The sequence below is a fragment of the Onychostoma macrolepis genome, chromosome 19 (genome assembly GCF_012432095.1).
Source record: "Onychostoma macrolepis isolate SWU-2019 chromosome 19, ASM1243209v1, whole genome shotgun sequence".
Taxonomy (NCBI): domain Eukaryota; kingdom Metazoa; phylum Chordata; class Actinopteri; order Cypriniformes; family Cyprinidae; genus Onychostoma; species Onychostoma macrolepis.
This window is the reverse complement of record NC_081173.1, coordinates 22962432-22983008: the sequence shown is the minus strand read 5'-3', so window position 1 is coordinate 22983008 and position 20577 is coordinate 22962432. Positions and strand designations below refer to the sequence as shown.

At 40.5% G+C, this 20577-nt stretch overlaps 1 protein-coding gene across 3 annotated transcripts; it reads right to left on the bottom strand.

Moving 5' to 3' along the window:
* Nucleotides 1–44: 44 nt before the first annotated feature.
* Nucleotides 45–20087, bottom strand: slc2a3a (solute carrier family 2 member 3a). 3 transcript variants are annotated; one of them, XM_058753992.1, is made up of 12 exons: nt 19106–20072; nt 18511–18974; nt 17363–17492; nt 15230–15328; nt 14811–14971; nt 12610–12850; nt 12122–12284; nt 10096–10283; nt 9294–9398; nt 9115–9213; nt 8791–8994; nt 45–2521 (listed from the first exon to the last, which is right to left on the bottom strand). In XM_058753992.1, exons 3-12 carry the CDS (start codon nt 17375–17377, stop codon nt 2159–2161), a joined length of 1638 nt encoding a protein of 545 aa, XP_058609975.1. In that variant the 5' UTR covers nt 17378–17492; nt 18511–18974; nt 19106–20072; the 3' UTR covers nt 45–2158. The 3 variants fall into 3 exon arrangements, with proteins under 3 accessions (XP_058609975.1, XP_058609974.1, XP_058609973.1); XM_058753991.1 differs by having other exon boundaries at nt 8791–9213; nt 18464–18974; nt 19106–20087; XM_058753990.1 differs by having other exon boundaries at nt 8791–9213; nt 19106–20087.
* Between the last annotated feature and the right edge of the window lie 490 nt (nt 20088–20577).

Below are 20577 nucleotides of genomic sequence, written 5' to 3'. Positions count from 1 at the left end.
ATTAACAATTAGGAAACAGAAGTAACAAGAGAAGAAATAATTTAGACTATTTATTCACAAAATAATACAACAACTGTACACAGTACCACTCATGATTTTGATACACATTCAGGAAAAGCCATCATAAAATATACAAACGTCAAAACATCAACACTTCTGTTTAGCAGACACTCTCCGTTTGACCTGCAATTACATCAATTATACCATTCAACACAGAAACATGAACTTAGGTATTTACAGGGTAATGCTCTTCTAACTGTACAGTAAGCAAGTAACTATGAGTTGTGTACATTATGCACAGTAAAAGATACAATATGTGAAAGGTATAAACAGTTAATAAGATGGTTGTGTTTGCTAGTGTTAGAAGATGGCTGGCTCAATGTGAAGCTGCTCTTGACCGCAGGAATACAAACCACAGTGCATTATTGCAAGAGGAATGTTGTCTTTCTTGGTCTTTTTTTGGAGTTTCTCTCCGTGCAACACATACATGACCACAAGACATCAGAATGGGAAAACGCAGTTCTTCATATTACCCCTGGCATATAAATGTGCTTATTAATAAATACTTTCACATTCAATATCTAGACAAAAATAGCAACACCTAAGCAATGGCAGGATAAAGCGTCTATCGACTTACATAATAGAAATTATTGGTAAAGATTCTCTAATAAAAGTAAGGTAACATTTTATTTCGATAGTCCACTTTAGACATTCTGCTAACAGTAAGTAACTTGGCAACTACATGTCAACTAGCAGTCATTAGAATATTAGTAGACTGTAGACTGCTTAATATCTTCTAACACTTTATTTTGATGGGTCCACAACACACAACATAATGACTTTGAGAAACTTTTCAAGTATATGTCAACTTATTCTACTAACCCTAAACCTACCCTAACAGTCTACTCTGAGAGTCTGTAGACATGTAGTTGCAAATGAATGAGAATTAGTTGACATGTAGTTATAGTTAGTAGAATGTCTAAAGTGCACTATCAAAATAAAGTGTAACCAAAAGTAAAAAATAAATGTATGAACAAAAAAATACTATATGTGTTCTCTATGAAAGGGATTAAAACAGAATGTCGGAAAATGCAAAACTACTATTATAAACACATTTATTAAAATCAGGTGAGACTTGTCTCACTACTCTGTCAAACCTCGAAGTGAGACGGTGCAGCACATGTAACGCTGAAATACTAAATCACCAAGCACAGGAAGTTCAGTAGCGGTATTAATGGTCATAATCTAGCAAATTTTCATTGATTACATCATTTGCTAAAAATCTTAATCTTGGATATATGAAATGTGAGCTTGTTTAGTTATTGAGACTGTATATATAGTAGTATATACTGTGAAATTCACTGAACACTGGTTGGTCCATTTGCATCCTCTACAATACAACCTTTACTGTGATTTTAGATAAATGAGTGATGTATTTATCTGAAGAGTCTGTTTCTTTAAATGTATTATTTTTGGCAGTAAACTAGCGATTTTATTCTTGGCATAAGCTCAACTAGTTAAGCACTTCCTATAAATATAAATATTTTAATGACAATTAATTATATGTTTTAAGTGAATTTGATGGTAGTAGTGATCTGAAGTAATGAAAATGTATACACTATATTTTATACAAAATAAATATCGTCAGTGCAAAAACCTCAAGATTATGATGATCGCCAGCTATCATTCAAGGGAAAAACACTTTGGTTTTTCTATAAGCAAAAAAGAAAAAGATGTTTGACAGTTAAAAAAAGGTGAGAACTATGAAGGCCAAATGGCAAAATTCCCTTTTTTTTTATTTCCCTGTTTGAGTTGATAAAGGAAACTATGTCCAATTTGATAATTCACATTAAGACTGCACTAAAAATGCACAAACAGGAATGAGGATAAAAGGATAAAACCCTTAAAACATGAATCAATATTGCACCAAACCATCAGTTGTCAAACTACACAATAAAATAAAGCACATGTACTATGAGATCTCGTATCCTTTCAAAATATGTCTAGGAGATCTGTCACTCTCCACTGTGGTTCCTTTCATAATCTGTTTACCCTAAATAATCTCTTTCCAGTAAATAAATCTCTAGTATTATATTTCTATCTTCAGTGGTACATGTCATGGCTTTAATCGAATTAAGCTATATAGTTACATCGTTTCTTAGATGGTGGAATTAGATTTCTCCTCTTTACTAGAATCCACCAGTGGCTGGGTAACTGAGCTCGGTTTCTCCTCCACCTTTTTGGCATCTGCCGCAGCTTTCTCAGATGAGCTTGCACCCTGTTCTGAGGAAGATTTGGAAGCTTCCACCAATGGGACCTTTTCTTTGACCGGAGAGGCAGGAAGTGCGGCTCTGCCGGGCTCCTCCACGGAGGTGGCAGCTGGAGGCGGAGCCCCGCTAAAACCACGGGCGATGTCATCAAACGTTCGCCCTTTGGTCTCCGGTACTTTGAAGTACGTAAAGATGAAGAAGATGATGAGGAAGATCATAAATATAATGAAGACATATGGCCCGCACAGCTCCTGTAATTCACAAACAATAAGAAAAAAGTTCATTCTGACATTGCGCGCACATTTTGCCACAAAATCAAATCACGATAAGTAGTTATGAGATAAAAATATTCTATATTAGAACAATTATTAGTTTTAAGTGGTTGAAGCTATTGATTTAATGAATTAATTTAAGAGATGAATTGTTGAATAAAGTCGTTATTTTTGTTTTCTTTGCGCACAAAAAGTATTCTTGTAGCTTCATAAAAATAGAACCACTGATGTGACTGTTTTACCAATGTCCTTACTGCATTTTCTGGGCCTGGGAACATTGCAGTTACATTGCTGTCAATAGAGGGTCAGAAATCTCTCGGATTTCATCAAAAATATCTTAATTTGTGTTCAGATTTTCATTTTTGGGTGAACTATCCCTTTAAACTCGTAACTCCAATTCTCTGGTTTAGGAAACTATATTCCCACAAGGAGAATAATACACTAATTTAACATAAAATAAGATAACAATAACCCACTAGTCATGAGATAAAAATGTATTATAATCTATAATACAGTCTAACGTGTCACGTCGGTGGTGGGAGAGAAAGTTCGTCTTCTGCTGACAGCAACACTAGGAGTGTGCGGTGGCCAGCTCCCCTGCGTGCTTCAGCACTAAAAGAGCATTTCTCTGAAAGAGTAATTTCTCTAAAAGAGTAACACGGGTCATCGCGTCTTTTTAAAGATGTCTTCTCACCCGTGCGTTTCTGGGTGTGGTCGTTTCCTGGCGCCTCAGGATGGTCATGATCGCTGCCTCACGTGTCTGGGCATTCAGCACGCTGAGGAAACTTTCGTGGATGGTTCATGTTCTTCTTGTGGGGACATGACCATCTCGGAGTTGCATAATTGACTCCGTTATGTCAAACATGGCGGAGTCCTCTGCCTGCCGCGATCCAGCGTTCGTCCTGGCAACCGGGGCGGCGCTGTATCCGGTGGAGTCAGAGTTGATCTGAGGGTGACAGTGAGGGCTTCCCCAAGAGGAGTTACTCACCCCTCAAGCACTCCGCAGCCGGTGGAGCTGCCGAAGGAGCGCGCTGGGCCCTCTTCTGGACAGAGTGCACTGTGCGTTTCCTTCGGTGCCCCCTCTGACGACCAGATGTCGATCGCTGCATCGGAGGGAGAGCCCTCTCTCTCTGGGGATGACGACCTGGCTGCGTTGCTCCCTTCGGGTGTGGTAGCGTTGTCCGAGCCAGACCCAGAGATGACGGCTATACTTTCCCAGGCCGCCGAGAATGTCGGACTCGGGTGGAATCCTCCACCGCGTCCCGATCCTTCGAGGCTAGACGAGTGGTTTCTCGGTGGGGGTCGCGCTAGTTCTCAGCGCCCTCCTCCGGTGCCATTCTTCCCGGAAGTGCATGAGGAGCTCACAAGATCGTGGAAGGCACCTTTCACTGCCCGAAACAAATCTTGTGGCTCCTCCCCCCTCACCACCCTCGATGGTGGAGCCGCTTTGGGGTACGCAGGCATCCCCTCTGTGGAGCGGTCTGTGGCCATGCAACTATGTCCAACAGCCGCTACAACTCTGCTGGGTGACCCGTGTCTCCCCTCGCGGGCCTGTAAGTATTCGTCAGGTCTAACTGGCAGTGCTTATAGAGCCTGTGGGGAGGCGGCTTCTGCCCTCCATGCCATGGCGTTACTGCAGGTCCACCAGGCCAAAGCCCTGAAAGACCTACACGAGGGTGGTCACGACCTGGCGGTTCTACATGAGCTGCGTGCTGCGACGGACCTCGCGCTTCGAGCGACGAAGGTGACCGCACAGTCTCTGGGTCGTGCGATGTCCACGCTAGTGGTCCAGGAGCGCCATCTCTGGCTGTGTCTCACTGACATGAAGGAGCAAGAGAAGGTACAGTTCCTGAATGCTCCCGTGTCGCAGACCGGCCTTTTCGGCGACGCTGTCGAGAGCTTTGCCCAGCAGTTCTCGGCAGCTCAGAAGTAGACTTGAGGCGATCAAACACATCATGCGCCAGAGGAAACCTGCTGCTTCCACCCCGGCGGCAGCCCCTCAGCCTGCTCGTCGCCGTGGGTGCCCCCCTGCGGCCGCCCCTGCTCCTGCACAGCCGCAGCAGCCTTCCACCAGGCAGCGTCGTGGAGCCGGTCGCAGGCAGGACGCCCAGCCCAGCAAGCGCAAGTGCAAGAGGCCCTGGGACGGGCGACCCAGAGATGGAGGAGACTGCTCGTCGGGAGATGGTGACCGCACCACTCCCTTCCCCGGAGGAGGGCCGGGTGGAGAATCTTTTGTTTCGTTTTGTTTTTTTTACATCAAACATCAATAAAAGAGCGGTTTCCTCAATGTCTGGGTCTCAAGAGGAGGAGAGTGGTGAACCGTGCATCACGGGATCACTTCCCTCCTCCTCTCTCGCCAGCAGGCAGCAGTGGGTTGCCCAAGAGCACCCCTCCTGCCCATTCGTGGAACCAGCTAAGGGCGGTAGCACTCGAGTCCCCGCTTCAAGTCGTCACACGCCGGGTTCCTGTGTTTCCTCCCTCACGAAGAGGAATCAGGTGAGTGTTACACTGCACACCCAGACCCCGCCCCCCGCCGTCACAGGCCAGGCCGTCACAGGCTCCAGGCCGGGTCCCTGTGTTCCACCTCGCTGCCCCACTGTGGATACGTCAGTGGCCCCGTTGGTCCCGCTGGTATGGTCTCTCGGAGCCTGGCTAGCGCTCGGTGGCTCCTGCAGACCATCAGACTCGGCTACGCGATTCAGTTTGCCCAGCGTCCCCCCAAGTTCAGGGGCATCCGGTTCACTTCAGTCAAGGCCGTCGATGCCCCTGTCTTGTGTGCGGAAATTGCAGTCCTGCTGGCGAAGGACGTGATAGAGCCGGTCCCTCCAGCCGATATGAGGTCGGGGTTTTACAGCCCTTACTTCATTGTGCCCAAGAAAAGCGGTGGGTTACAACCGATCTTGGATCTGCGAGTTTTGAACCGTGCACTTCACAAGATGCCGTTCAAGATGTTGACGCAGAAACGCATTTTTGGATGCGTCCGTCCCCTAGATTGGTTTACAGAGATCGACCTGAAGGACACATACTTTCATGTCTCGATTCTCGCATGACACAGGCCATTCCTGCGATTTGCGTTCGAGGGTCGGGCATATCAGTACAAGGTCATGCCCTTCGGGCTGTCCCTTTCGCCTCGTGTCTTCACCAAAGTCACAGAGGCGGCCCTTGTTCCCCTGAGAGATCGGGGTGTGCACATCCTCAACTACCTCGACGACTAGCTCATACTTTCACAGTCTCAAGAGCAGTTGTGCGCACACAGGGACTGGTGCTCAGGCACCTCAGCCAGTTGGGTCTTCGGGTCAACTGGGAAAAGAGCAAACTCGTGCCAACGCAGAGGATCTCTTTTCTCGGCATGGAGTTGGATTCGGTCAACCAGACAGCACGCCTCACCCAGGAACGTGCTCAGTCGGTGCTGAACTGCCTCAAGACTTTATCAGGCAGGATGGCGGTCCCACTGAAACACTTTCAGAGGCTCCTGGGGCATATGGCTGCAGCTGCGGCGATAGTTCCGCTCGGTCTGCTCCATATGAGACTGCTTCAGCACTGGCTCCATGGCCGAGTCCCAAGGTGGGCGTGGAGACGCGGTACTCACCGGGTTCAGATTACACCGGCCTGCGCAAATATGCGTTCCCCCCAGTGAGCCTGCTAGCACAGACACTGTGCAAGATCAGGGACGACGAGGAGCAGGTCTTGTTAGGGCTCCATATTGGCCCAACAGGATTTGGCATTGGTGCTAAGAGCCCTACAAACTGCCCCCTTCGAGCCTATGCAGTCAGTCGAGTTGAAGTTTCTCTGAAACCCTACTCCTGACTGCGTTGGCCTCGATCAAGAGGGTGGGGGAACTGCAGGCATTTTTGGTCGACAAATCGTGCCTTGAGTTTGGGCTATGTGCCCAAGGTTCCTACCACTCCCTTCCGGGACCAGGTAGTGAACCTGCAAGCGCTGCCCCTGGAGGAGGCAGACCCAGCCCTAGCTTTGCTCTGTCCTGTACGCGCACTGCGACAGTACGTGGATAGAACTCAGAGCTTCAGGACCTCAGAACAGCTCTTTGTCTGTTACGGAGGACAGCAGAAGGGGAAGGCTGTCTCCAAGCAGAGGATGGCCCACTGGATAGTGGATGCCATCACCTTGGCCTATGAAGCACAAGGTGTGCCCTGCCCGCTCAGGTTGCGTGCTCACTCCACTAGAGGTGTCGCATCGTCCTGGGCGCTGGCTCGTGGTGCCTCGCTAGCAGACATCTGTAGAGCTGCAGGTTGGGCGACTCCTAACACTTTCGCTAGGTTTTATAGCCTACGTGTCGAACCGGTTTCCTCCCGTGTTCTCACCTCAAACGGGTAGTGGCACTGAGAGGCCCGGCTCAGAGTCGGCTAGCGGCATTCTTACGCCTAATTCTCCAGAGAGTTCCTTAACCAGGCAAACCCTGTCGAGTCTTCCAGCACTCCGGCGTCTGGATGTGGCGGAGTGTCCGGCGCCAGGCCTTTCAGCCAATGAATTCTTGAAATCTGATGTGAGGCTAGTGCCCATATGAGAGACCCTGCCGGGATCCCATATGTGTATTCCACGGTATGCTTATTAGAGCCGTGTTTCCCCTGGCAGACCACGTTCTGCCATCTCTAATGATGCAGCCTAAGCCATCTCAGAGACTTCCATGTGCAATAGGGCCCTATGGGGTTACTTCACATGTCTAAATACCACTTAACCCCCTCTGGGAGGAGGTGACTCCGCAGTGTGCCTCTTCCAAACGGAAGGGCACGCTTCCCAGTGTTATCCAAGTCCTACTGTCTGGGTTGCTCAAGGAACAACAGTAGTTGATCTTCTCTGTGTAGAGCCCGGTCCTATCGTCTGCCTTATAGGAAGGATCAGGGGGCCTACACAGGGCACTGGAAGGGGCAGCTCCTGTGGCGTTTTGGTAGGGATCCCAATTCGTCAGTCATCCGACGTGACTCGGAGTGACCGACTGAAAGGGAACGTCTCGGTTACGTATGCAACCCTCGTTCCCTGAAGGAGGGAATGGAGACGTCACGTCCCGTCGCCACAGTCGCTGTACCACCGCTGAGCGGCCGGGTCTCCGGCTCGGCTCCTCAGCGAAAGCATGAATTAATGCGGTGCACCTACTGCCTCTTATACTCACGCTGTGATCAGCGGCAGCTGGATGCAATGATCGCATGCCAATGTCCATTGGCTCGTTTAGTTAAACTCGAAGTGGATTGGTCTCTCTGGCGAGATCCTAATTCGTCGGTCATCCGACGTGACGTCTCCGTTCCCTCCTTCAGGGAACGAGGGTTACAAATGTAACCGAGACATTAGCTTTTAATATACAGTTTTATGCTGATTAAAGCTTTAATACAGTACGGCAACCGCACATGTATAACACTTCTCGTAGCTATGTGAAAATAAGTGTATAAATGGAAAAGTTCATTGTTTGAGCTGAGCTGGTGATCTGAATGAGAGATTGAGAAAGAGAGAGAGACTGAAAGAGAGAGAGAGAGAGAGAGAGAAATGCAGAGTGTATGCAGAGCAGGGCGACGCGAGGAACATGATTAAGAACCGCTGATTTAGAACATTGATTTTGAAACTTGTGAATCCATTAGAATCGTTAGAAGGCATAATATTCAATAATTCATATATGAATAGATTTTTACGTGCACCCCTACTTTTCTTCCTCTTCTCTAAAGCAGCGCAGCATGGCCTCGCCTCCTTTGTTGCATGTTTCCGGGGGCGGGGTTTGTGATGTTTTTGTAGGCATTAAACTGGCATAATTTTAAAAGACGATATCTCTGTTTGCATTGAACTTTCAGTGCCGCAACTTTGCAGATATTGTTTATGCTCAAACACTAACTAGCGTTAAAAAAATTCAAGTTTCAAGGTGAGTGATTTAAAAAAATACATATGTAAATATTTCATTGAAAAGCTGGTTCTCCATATAGACTATTAATAGTTTTACTTTAAAAATTAATTCAGTAGATTTAAGTGGTTAAAGTAATGCCAATTGATTTAATATGTTTTAATAAGTTAATAAGTTTTTAAAGTTTTAATAAGCTAATTCCCATAAGGAGAATAATAATAATACACTAATTTAACATAAAATTTAAATGTGTGTGTGTTTTTCAGAAATGTTTATTTGTAAAGCTGGTTCTCCATAACCAATATTACTATATTTATCTTAAAACACTTTAAAACAATACTGTAGTTTTAAGTAGTTAAAGTAATGTCAGTTGTTTTTAAAAGTTTAATCTAAATTAAGCTCATACCTCCAGTTTAGGGAAGCTGATTCCCACAAGGAAGTTGGCTGTCCAGTTGGAGCACCCTGCAACGGCCATGGCGGCAGGACGTGGCCCCTGGGAAAACAGTTCAGCCACTATGAACCAGGGAATGGGTCCAGGGCCCATCTCAAACATGGCCACAAAGGCAAAGATTGCAGCAATGCTGAGGTAGCGAAGAGCCTCAATTTCCTTCTGCTCAGGGACAAAGGTAAGAAAATACAGGTACGACATTAGCATTCTTATAATGGTCAGATATTTACAGTGATTCAGTTTGGAATCTTCAGCAAAATAAAAACAGACAGCAGGACCCACCAATAAGAGAGCAATGGTCATGAACAAGGCGCTGACAGCCATTCCACCCAAACCAATAAGGTGCAAAGTTCTTCGTCCTGCCCTCTCCACCAAGAAAAGCTTGTAGAAAAGGATAAAATTAAAGTGTTATTTCAAACACATCACAGATTTCTTACGAAGTTCAATGATAAAATACTTACAGATACTATGGTAAAGACAGTGTTAACTACTCCAGCTCCAATAGTGGCATAAATGGGCTGATTCACTCCAGCTGACTCAAAAATACCAGTTGAGTAATAAAAAACCTTTGAGAAACACAAAGGAAAGACCAAATGGTTAACTAAGAATGTAAAGTGATAGTAAAACAAGAACACTAATGTATATTAAACATTTGACAGTCTGACCAAATAATGAGCTTTAAAGTGGAAGTTAAAAACCATGGTTGATATCAGAAATCATTTGTCACCTTCAAAATGTAAGGTCAAATCCGGCACATTGCATTTCAGGATACTGCATTTTGGAACATAATGAAAGTTTGGCTTTGGTCACATTCCAAGTATAATAAGACATCCAAATATTTACTGCATATATAAAGTATGCATATTATAAACAATATACATACTGTTTCACATTCAAAATTGTAGGTAGTATGCAGTAACGAGCACATTGTCACGGTGCACACAGCGGGGAGGAACGAGGAACACGGAGACGTAGAATAACTTAAATAAACAGTCTTTAATCCAAACCCACAGGGCAAGACAAGGCAGGGCTGAGACACACAGGAACACAAGGAAACGTAACGAGTAGCCCAGACGACACTAACTAAACAGACAGGAACTTGTATACACAGGATAAAACTAGAAAATTAATACACACATCTGAACGGAATCATAATCAAACTAAACAAGGACAGGAAAATGACCAAATAAGGACACAAGAGGGCGGGAAACACACAACACAGGACTGACACACAGTGTATGATGGGTAATGTATGTCACTTACAGCATTGATGCCAGAGAGCTGCTGGGACAGCTGCAGCATGACAGCGATGAGCAGAGGCTGGCGGTAAGCAGCGGTGCGGAAGAGCTCTGGGATGGTCACCTTCTTCTCCATAGCCATCTTCAAACTCTCCTCCTTCATCTCCTGCATGTCCTTTCCCACATCCTCGTAACCACGGAGACGCACCAGCGCTGAGGGACAAAATAATGGAGTTTTGGTCATACAAATCTAACAAGAAAGACTACTAAATTTTGGCACGGGCAAAATTGTTGAATGTTTCTGAAAGAAGTGCTTATGCTTACCAAGTTTATATACAGTGTGTATGTGTGTGTGTATATGTATATATATACTGTATATATATATATATATATATTAGTGCTGTCAAACGATTAATCGCATCCAAAATAAAAGTTTTTGTTTACATAGCATATGTGTATGTACTGTATATATTTATTATGTATATATAAATACATACACATGCATGTATATATTTAAGAAAAATATGTTACGTTTATATATTAAATATATTTATATATATAATATAAATTATATGAATATAAATATATACATATATATATATATATATATATATATATATATATGTATGTATGTATGTATGTATATATATATATATATATATATACACACAAACACATACATACAGCAAAACCGAATTTTGAGCCATTATTCCAGTCTTCAGTGTCAAATAATCCTTCAGAAATCATTCTATTATGCTGATCTGGTGTTGAAAACAGTTGTTCTGCTTAATATTAAATGTAATATAATATTAAATGTATTATTTATTTGAACTTAATTGTATGTGTATATTTAGATGTATTCTAAGATAAAAGGCAACTATTGCATCATCAACATCAAAGAGCATGCCAAAACCTGCTGTTGGTCTTTTGTCAAGATCAGGGACTCTTAAAGACTCAAGCTTTTGCTGAAAACTTTGCTTCGCAGCAAATTATATCAATAACTTCATGGTTTATAGGTTTATGAAAAATAACAAGAATTATGTCAGTACCTACTGCTAAAAACATGGTAATGTCTGTTCTTCTGATTTACATGAATTCTGAATTCAGAACACTGAGTAAGTTATTCTCCAATAGCCTGCGTCTTAGATGTTATGGGTAAACAGATTCATTTTGAAGATGAATGTCTCAGAAAATGGAATGAGGTAATGATGTTTACACAAAATAAGAAAATGCACATTTGTTATATTAACAAAACCTGCCATATTATGCATGTATCTTAAATGATTTCACAAACTTTATCTGGCTTAAAGCGGAAGTGTGTAATTTCACCAACACCTAGCATCACCAAACAAAACTGCAAAGACTGATTGCTTTCAAACAGGTTTCCTGAATACTTCTTAGCTGCCACTGGTTGACTAAAAGATAGTCCCGCTCAAAGCTGGGTTTGCTGTGTCGGGTTGGTCAAGATGCTCAAAACAGAGCGAAATTTAGAGTTTTTTTAAAAGCATTTTCCAAGATAGCTGTGCTATCTGACATCTATTACACATTTATATGCGTAATAATCTGGTGTAAAATTAATCATCCAGCTCCAGTAAATGATAACCTGTATGCTATTTAATAAAGGGCTCCTGTTTAAGCAGATGTTTTAGCTCATTTTGTCATCAGCACTCTCAAAGGCATAATTAACGTTAAGTGGAAACATAAGGTTAAGTGCATTTGGCACAACTTCATTGCCACACAGATGAACGTTGTTCACCAAATAAAAAAATAGTTTAGGTTAACGCTGATGCATGAGTATTTTCTTAGGGAGTGGTGCCAAATTTGACATCTTTCTCTTTTCTGACTAATGTAATCAATCTCCTGATAGTTTCTTCCTCTTCTGTAAAGCCATCATGGATTATTTCATTTGCTTTTGAAGCAAAAGGCAATGCAAAAGATATATTTGCTGTACTTTGCTTTCACCACTATAAACGTTCTTTCAGCATAAACTGTTCAGTGAAGCATGGTTGCAGCTCAGTGGAGATAAAGCTCATTTGTGATCTCTTTTTTACCTTTACGGGCCTGTTCTTCCTCGTTGAGGTTAATGAGCAGGTATCGAGGGCTCTCTGGACAGAACGGAAGCAGTATACACTGCACGACGGCAGGTAAAACAGTTAAAGCCAGAAGCACAGGCCAAAGCTTATCTGAACCCAGCAGATACTCCAGACCAAAAATCTAGATGGAAAAGGACACGCCTTATAAGAAATTTGAACATTTACAGGTATCAAATTAAAACTGATTAGGTTATGATGGCATAAATTAGGCTAGCAGACTTAAAAATGGACCAGCAGACTCAATTACAAGCTTAATGTAACATAAGTGCATCAAAACTAATTAGAGGGGATATTTCCCGAAGGCTTTGTTGTGGCACAAACATATAATGAGGCCACAAGGCTCTTGAAATGATTTACACATTTTTTATAAACCATCTGGTCATATCCAAAATTGAAAACGAATGTAAAGGCAACAAACTACATTGCTGTGCCATAGAATGCTGTACCTGTGCGATTAAGATGCCCACCACGACACCAAGCTGGTGCAGGGTCCCAAAGGCCCCGCGGAGGGGAGTGGGCGACACTTCCCCAACATACATTGGAGTAAGACCGGTGAACAGGCCACAGAACAGCCCAATAACCAGCCGACCGGCAATGATCATCTCAAAGGAGGAGCAGAGAGTGCACAGTCCCATGAGACCCCCACCAATCAGAGCCAAGACATTCACGAGGATCATAGATTTACGTCTGTGGAAAGAAAAACAGACAGGGAGAGAGGGAGTTCAATTGAATTAGATACACTAATTCAACAGCAAATAGAGGAAATGAGAAAAATGACAGCAAGAAAGAGAAGAACACAATGTTAAGACTTGCACCCTTTTTCGTTTTAGTCACAATTGTTGTCCTTGGATGAAAATGTCACAACATATAGTCAATGTCATATTCATTCATTTTATTCTATTTTGCTCAGACTAAAATGATACATACTATTTTTGGTTGAAAATAATATGCCAAACGCTAACCAAATAATTAAACACAAAAAAGAAAATAATTTAACAATCATTTAATAATTTAAACATTTAAAAGATTAATCAACATAATCAAAATATGAGAAAAATGTCCTTGTGAACTCCTTAAAGAATAACATACAAGTAATAATAATTATATAAATATATATTCTTCTTTTTTTTATTACAATAGGACAGATCAGAACTGACGGGAAGCGAAGTGGGAGAGAGATAGGGGGGAAAGGTCCTTGAGTTGGGATTCGAAAACAGGATGCCCGTAGCACAACGGTGCTGCATGAAGGTGCACTGCCCACAAGGCTATCAGCACCAACTATATACAAATATGTTTTCATCATGTTTTTACTTTCACCTTTGATTATTAAAGCACCTGCTGAATAAAAGTAACCATTTCTTTCTTTATTTTTTTTCTGACCACAAACTTTTAAATGGTAGCTTATATTAGTATATAGTTAGTTACTATTTATTGTGTTGTAAAATCTTTGTGCTTTAAAAACAAAAGACAAACATATTACGCATATTTTCCTTCTTGATTATTGCTGACAAAACCAAAAACCAACCAAAACTAGGGAGAGTGGCAGAGAAGGCCACAGAAAAAGAACAATGGCCACTGAGCACACATGAATGCTTGCTTTGAATGAGGTTTTTCTGACAATGTGGACAGTGTTCAAGCAGAAAGGAAGACAGAGGTCAACTCTTCTACTCTGAGTGCCCTCATTACAGTAAACTGCTTTTATTATTAATGAAGCATTTACTGTCCAGTTAAAGCGGCATTGTGAATAACTCACATAAGCTGATGTATTATCTGGCTGAGGTTTCCCAGCACAACAACATAAATGAAAAACACTAAACTTCTCTGTTCATTTCCACTTTACTGATGCATAAATTACATGGAAGACAGGTTCAAACCCATAGTGTAAGCATTAGATCCATGGTGCGATGTACTAGAAGAAAATGCATTAAGCACTAGGCCATGGCTATGACCTCAATGTGTCTTTACCAATAAATGTAAACCTATTTGAGTAATGACACGGAAGAAGTCACAAGCTTAGGATTTCTTTCTTTTCATTTAATGTCCTCCAACAAAAAACGACCCTATAGGTAAATATAGGTTGTTTGTGCAAGCGCCTTATTGCGACCTATATTTACGTTTTAAAGTTAAGCGCCCTCTAGCGCGCGTAAAAATAATGACAGTGTCGTGTTGCGTCTGTCGTCATGAAATGACGTATGACTGTCATTACCAATCAAAATGCGTGTTTATTTAAATGCAATTTGTGGACTTTTTACACCGATCTCACGGTAATTTGTACATATTTTACTAGGTGGCTAATTCATACAAATGACCACACCTAACCCCACCCTTTACAGAAATCATGATTTTTAGTGCTTATTTTATGAGTGTGTGCATTCTCTGGGATCAAACCCATGATCGCATGATAACATATCATCATGCAATGCAATGCTCTACCAACTGAGCTACACTATACCCAAGTTACAACGCAGATAAGATAAGAGTACAAAACATTAATATGAAAATGTCCTGTTGCCGATAGGGGCACAATTGTAGTATACGCTCTAACGGGTTGTATTTCAGGGATTTGGACAAACGACCTATACGGGCATATTGGTTGGAGGACAGGTTGCAATATTTGCTATATTACACATGATGATTTTCCACTCACCTTCCAAATTTGTTGGCTACGACACCGACACTGAATGATCCCACCATTCCACCCACACTAAAGATGGCCACAGCAAAACTCCACACAACGGTGCACATGCCCGGCTTGATGGGCTGCCCGTAACGCTCCATCCATGTGGCATTAAAGAACGCCCGCAGTTTCTAAGAGGTTAAAATGTTTTCATTGAAGATGGCCACTGCATAATTCCTATATTATCATTTGTGTATGTGTGTATTTTATTTACTGAATTTGATTAATCGTTTTAATTAAGTGCTAAATAAATGTGTTTTGGTCAATTTAATGCATTCTTGCTTTAAATCTTTAAAAAAATCATATTGACCCCAAAAGTTTGAACGTATAGTATATGTGTGTTTGAACTTTTGATTGGTACTACACAACACACATACACACCTACTAACCTGTTCTGGGGCATTGATGACTCCTGTGTTGTAGCCAAACTGCAGGGAGCCAATTACAGCTGTCGATAAAGAAAACAGGAGGTAGCATGTCACCTGCTTCTGTAAAATAAGAGAGAAAAGGTTCAAGGTTGGTTAGTTGTCCATCATTTTATTTTGCCTATTTTATTTAAATTTTCACATTTTGATCATAAAAATTAAACATGCATACGGACTTTAAAAGAGAGTTCTGAGATTAAAGTAGCCTATTTATTTATAAAGACTGTTATTGATATTCGCAATTGACTATAACATTTAAAAAACATAGATGCCATGTTAATCATACTTTTTCTTGGGTTGTGTGTTTCTTTAAAGTCCTAGTTTACTGGCTACTCCGCTAGATTATTTTATTAACGTTTGCTTGACTGATTTCTCCAAAAAAAAAAAAAAAAGAGAGCAAGAAAGGTCGAGACATTCAAGAGAATCACAGATTTACGTCTGCAAAATAAAAAAAATTTAAAAAACAGACAGCCATAATTAGCCATAAGTCATAATTTTGTTGTCCATTCATTTTGTTCTGACTAAAATGACATATACTTTTAGTTGACAATAATGTGCAAAATGACTGAATAAAATCTGTCAAACTGTAATAGACCGAAATATTTACATATATATTATAATAATTATTTAAGCAACATAAAATAAGTGAAAAATGTCTTTGTGAACTCCTGAAATAATAACATATAAGTAATAATTATTATAAGCACAGAAATATATATATAATTTATTAATATATATAATACAATTATATAATTGTATTATTAAAATTAATCACATATACATATTCATTATATACATTAATGTTTGCTTGACTGAATTCTCTAAAAAGATCCAGTAGTCACACTGCACTCCGCTTTGATGTAGTAAATGTAAACACGACAGCAGCTAACAACACATTATATTATTAAAGAGCTCATCTTAATCATCACAAATCAGCCATGTCCTAAAATGGCCCTGCCCCCAGCTGTAAGACAACACTGCGACTACAGATTCCAGGTTTCTAGGGCAACAGGACACAGCAGTGCTGACACTGTGAATTGTGAAGGGCTGTGTGATGCTGAGATGGTCAGACATTCGACACAGGTGACCTTAAAGATATTATTGACTATATCAAAACAAAAGGAGTGTATAGTCTTCACCATAAACTGTATAAATACAGCAGTATTTCTAGGACATGGATGCATTTGTGTAGGTCGATGCAGTGTTGCAGGGCATTTCTTGCACAACATTTAGTCTTATCTAAGCAAAACCAACTGGATGTAACTATCCGAAAGAAATGTAGATCAATTTCCTTTTAATCTGATCCTATTATTCCTATTACTCACTCTCCCTCTCTTCCGCACCCATACAAATGCTCTAAAGTCACGATGACTCAGTGAAATAAGTTTCGAAACAAACATCATCTGACAAATGCATTCTGAGTCAAACGCTTTAATTAAAGAGTTATAAGACAACCTGGACAGAAAAGTCATAACATGTGTAGAGGGCTATGAATGAAATCATCTAATCTGCTCACAAGAATGGTTTAATCTGCTGATGTTGTGAGGGTTAAGAGGATAGAAATAAACGTCCAATACAAACAACTTCACTACCCACTCTGCCTCTCTCTCATTGTCTCTCCCAAACATTTACATCCCAATAGGTCTTAATATCCTTAATATCCTGTCCTCAGCATCTCAGCCACTCCTTCATCGTCATAGCAACATCCTATGGGTAACAGCTGCATTGACATTCCTTTCAATGAGACTACAGCAAACACAGGCAACACACTGGGATTATGCATGACACTGCTTATTGATCATATTGATTGATTTTTGACATACATTCAGTGCTGAAACAAAGACTGTATGGTGTATAGACATATGAAGAATTTGCATAACTAAAATGGTTAATCAAAGTCATGCAAAGAATCTATGGTAGGCCTACATTAATTACATTCAAGATGCAACACATAGACTTACAGTATATGTAAACCCATTCATACAATTAAACTGCATAAATGTCATATTTAAATACATGTAGAGCGATGTGGGAACATATAATTATAATACAGCACAAAAGCAGCCGGTATTGATAGAGGAAAGCATAAGGACCAACCTTCTCCCCCTCCATTGTGCCAGAGTGGAAACGTCCAAGACTGATGAATTCTGAGTGAACGTGATACTTGGCACACAATCTTCTTATGCCCGAGATGCGATGCTGTTCGTGACTATTTTGATTTTAAAAACTGTAAAACATTTGTAAATGAGCGGAAAAGTGTGAGAGTCATACATTTTTTCCATAAACAATCTGTTGCGTTATCATCAAAGACTACAGAATACCCTTAAAAGGACTTTGGTTATCATCTCCCGCAACATCTTTTAGAGCACATAAGTTACAAGTTAAGCAAACCACAAACGTTTTAGCGACATATAAGCCTGTATGATATTAAAATGTATAATTTAAGTAATAAATGACATTAGTATTTTTGTTTCACCAATGCTACATCCTGAAATTAACAGCAAAGCTGTTAGTTACATCTTCAGGCGAACTTGTAAACTTTTGTGGTAAAATGAATGTTTGGAAACCGTTTTGAACTGAATGTTTATGTATAAATAAGTACTTATATGCTTAAAAAGCTTAAGAGAATATAAGCCTACTGTTTTTTGACCCCTCCCCCAAACCTTTTGTGACGACCCCCCAGCCCCCAAAACCTTCATTCTATGGTGCAAAAACACCAAAAAATAAGAAGAAAACGATTCTATAATAAATCAATAAATAGCCTTAGTTAAATAGCCTAAATAACCCCCCAAACTATACAATGCCGTACAACAGGTGTTTCTGCATATTGCTGACTCCACTTTTTTGACAAGTAGATTTGAATAGCCTCTTCTTCACCTCAGACCTGTTTTTGATCATTAAACATTTTACACATGCAAAAATAAATATTCTCGTAATTTTAATCGCCAAAACATCCCACTTTCATGAATACTACTGTACTAGCCTATTGCAGGTCTCATAACCATCAAAAAACATAGATCACACTATGCATCTAATATTTTAACATTCACCACAATTGTCCATTATTATTTTTCACTTAAAGAAGACGCCGTCAAATTCATTAAACTAAACAGTCAAATAAGATCATAGAAGATGTGGCTACCACAATAATCAGCATCAGGCTAATATGGTAAGTCACATACTATTTAAATAGCCTACCTGACAATTTAAACGTAGGCTATACCATCAATTGAGTTTGCAGTTACCGTATCTCTCGTGCGTCGTGACCACCCGTTCGCGTGTGCACGTATCCCGTTGACCCACTGGCACTGAAGTCTGGTGAAACTCGCTCCGGCAATTATGTATTCGTTCATTCGTCACAAGCAGCAAATACACGACCAACCGCACGTTCACTTTTGACGGAATACCGGCGACCGCGCACGTAAAGCCTCGCCCCCGCCCCTTTATTTATCCGAGACTCGTATTTGGCATCACGCCTTGTGACAGCTGTTCCGTCATAACGCCTCGTGATGCGGGAAAACCTTATTCGGCGAGGTTTGAGTTAGGATGCGGATTGTGCTCGTGGGGTGGGACCAATAGCATCCGACACCGCCGCCCATGATGCTCTGCGCGGGTGACCTTGATAGAGCATCAGATGATGGGTGCTACCAAATGGATGCAGCGCCGGGTACCACGATCTCCAAGGATGCAGCCATGCGGCTTTTACTTCCTGAAATTTGTAGAGCGGAAAAAGTAGTAATACAAATACTATTTATATATATAATATTCACCTTTTCTTGTTTTTTCTTTGTTTACGTATGAATATCCGTTGAAAACCGTAGTAGGCACATCCCACTTTACCTTTATTCAGGCCTCGAAGAGGCACGTGAGCCATGGTAGTATCAAATTCTGCAGTACAACAGCCCAAATTCTACCGCAGGAGGAGTCACAAGACTCCAGATGACTTTATAACACAACGCGGTTGCATCATATCTCGTTTTATGTGCACTGTAAAAAGTTTCTGTTGGTTTTAATATACCTAACTTCAAATGGTGCTGCTGACTTAACTATAAGGGGAGATTTGGGCTAATTGGCACACTTTTTGTCAGGATATTGTTTAGGCTATTTGTAGGCTAGTTAATTTTGTATGGGTGGATTTGAGAATACATTTTTATTATTCAAAGTAAATGTTTGTGTTTAAAATGTATTATAGTCTATTTAATGTTGTATTTGTATTTGATTTAATATTAAAAATGAACTAGCTAAAGTAGCTATTAAAGTTTTTTTAAGGAGCTACTGAAGTAGAAAATGTTAAAAAAAAAAAAGAAAAGAAAAACATACTTGTGCTAAAACGTGTGACAACTTGATGCAAAGTTAATGCCCCGATCTAAACATTTGTGACCCTGGACCACAAAACCAGTCTTAAGTCGCTGGGGTATATTTGTAGCAATAGCCAAAAATACATTGTATGGGTCAAAATTAGAAAATTAGAATTATTATTTTATGCCAAAAATCATTAGGATACCATAAATATATCAAAACTTAATTTTTGATTAGTAATATGCATTGCTAACTTTAAAGGTGATTTTCTCAATATTTAGATTTTTTGCACCCTCAGATTCCAGATTTTCAAGTATCTCAGCCAAATATTGTCCTATCCTAACAAACCATACATCAATAGAAAGCTTATTTATTCAGATGTATAAATCTCAATTTTGAAAAACTGACACTTAAGACTGGTTTTGTGGTCCAAGGTCACATTTATGCAATATATCCTTGTTCTAAGAACATAGTTAAAATTTTAAGTTAAAATAGTTAAAGTCTACCTTTATATATATTATTAATATATGATTGCTTTAATGCATCCCATTGTGGGGTTTATTGTGTTCACTTATTTATCCATGAGCTATTACAAGTAGGCTATATGATGATACTTGTTTTTTCCTGTTTATTAAGTTTGTTTAAGTATTGGGTAAGAAATATTGTCACATATTTAATTATGTAATAAAATAATAAAAAAATAGAATAAACATCAAATTGAATAAAAGATAAGATAAAAGTTATTGTCCGTTATTGTAAATTTGTCATACTGTATTTCTTAAATGTGTGAAAATCATTTTCATTTATAAGCAAAACAGGCATATAAAGCAAAAAACTAAAACAAACAAACAAACAAAAAACTTGCTTTTGTGTTAAAAGAAGTGTTCACATCATGTGATGGGATTTCAAAAAAAGATACTTTGCTGCCATCCTCAGGACGCAATGTGGAACTGCACCATTGGAGCTTGCAATTCAATAACATTAGCATCGTAATAAGGCATCTGTAATGTAAT

Excerpts from the sequence above, each read along its gene's own strand:
- slc2a3a (XM_058753991.1), bottom strand. Across the intron at positions 12,285-12,609 it reads TGGGCATCTTAATCGCACAG|ATTTTTGGTCTGGAGTATCT; the intron begins GTACAGCATTCT and ends TTTTCCATCTAG. Across the intron at positions 9,399-10,095 it reads AGCTCTCTGGCATCAATGCT|GTTTTTTATTACTCAACTGG; the intron begins GTAAGTGACATA and ends TGTTTCTCAAAG.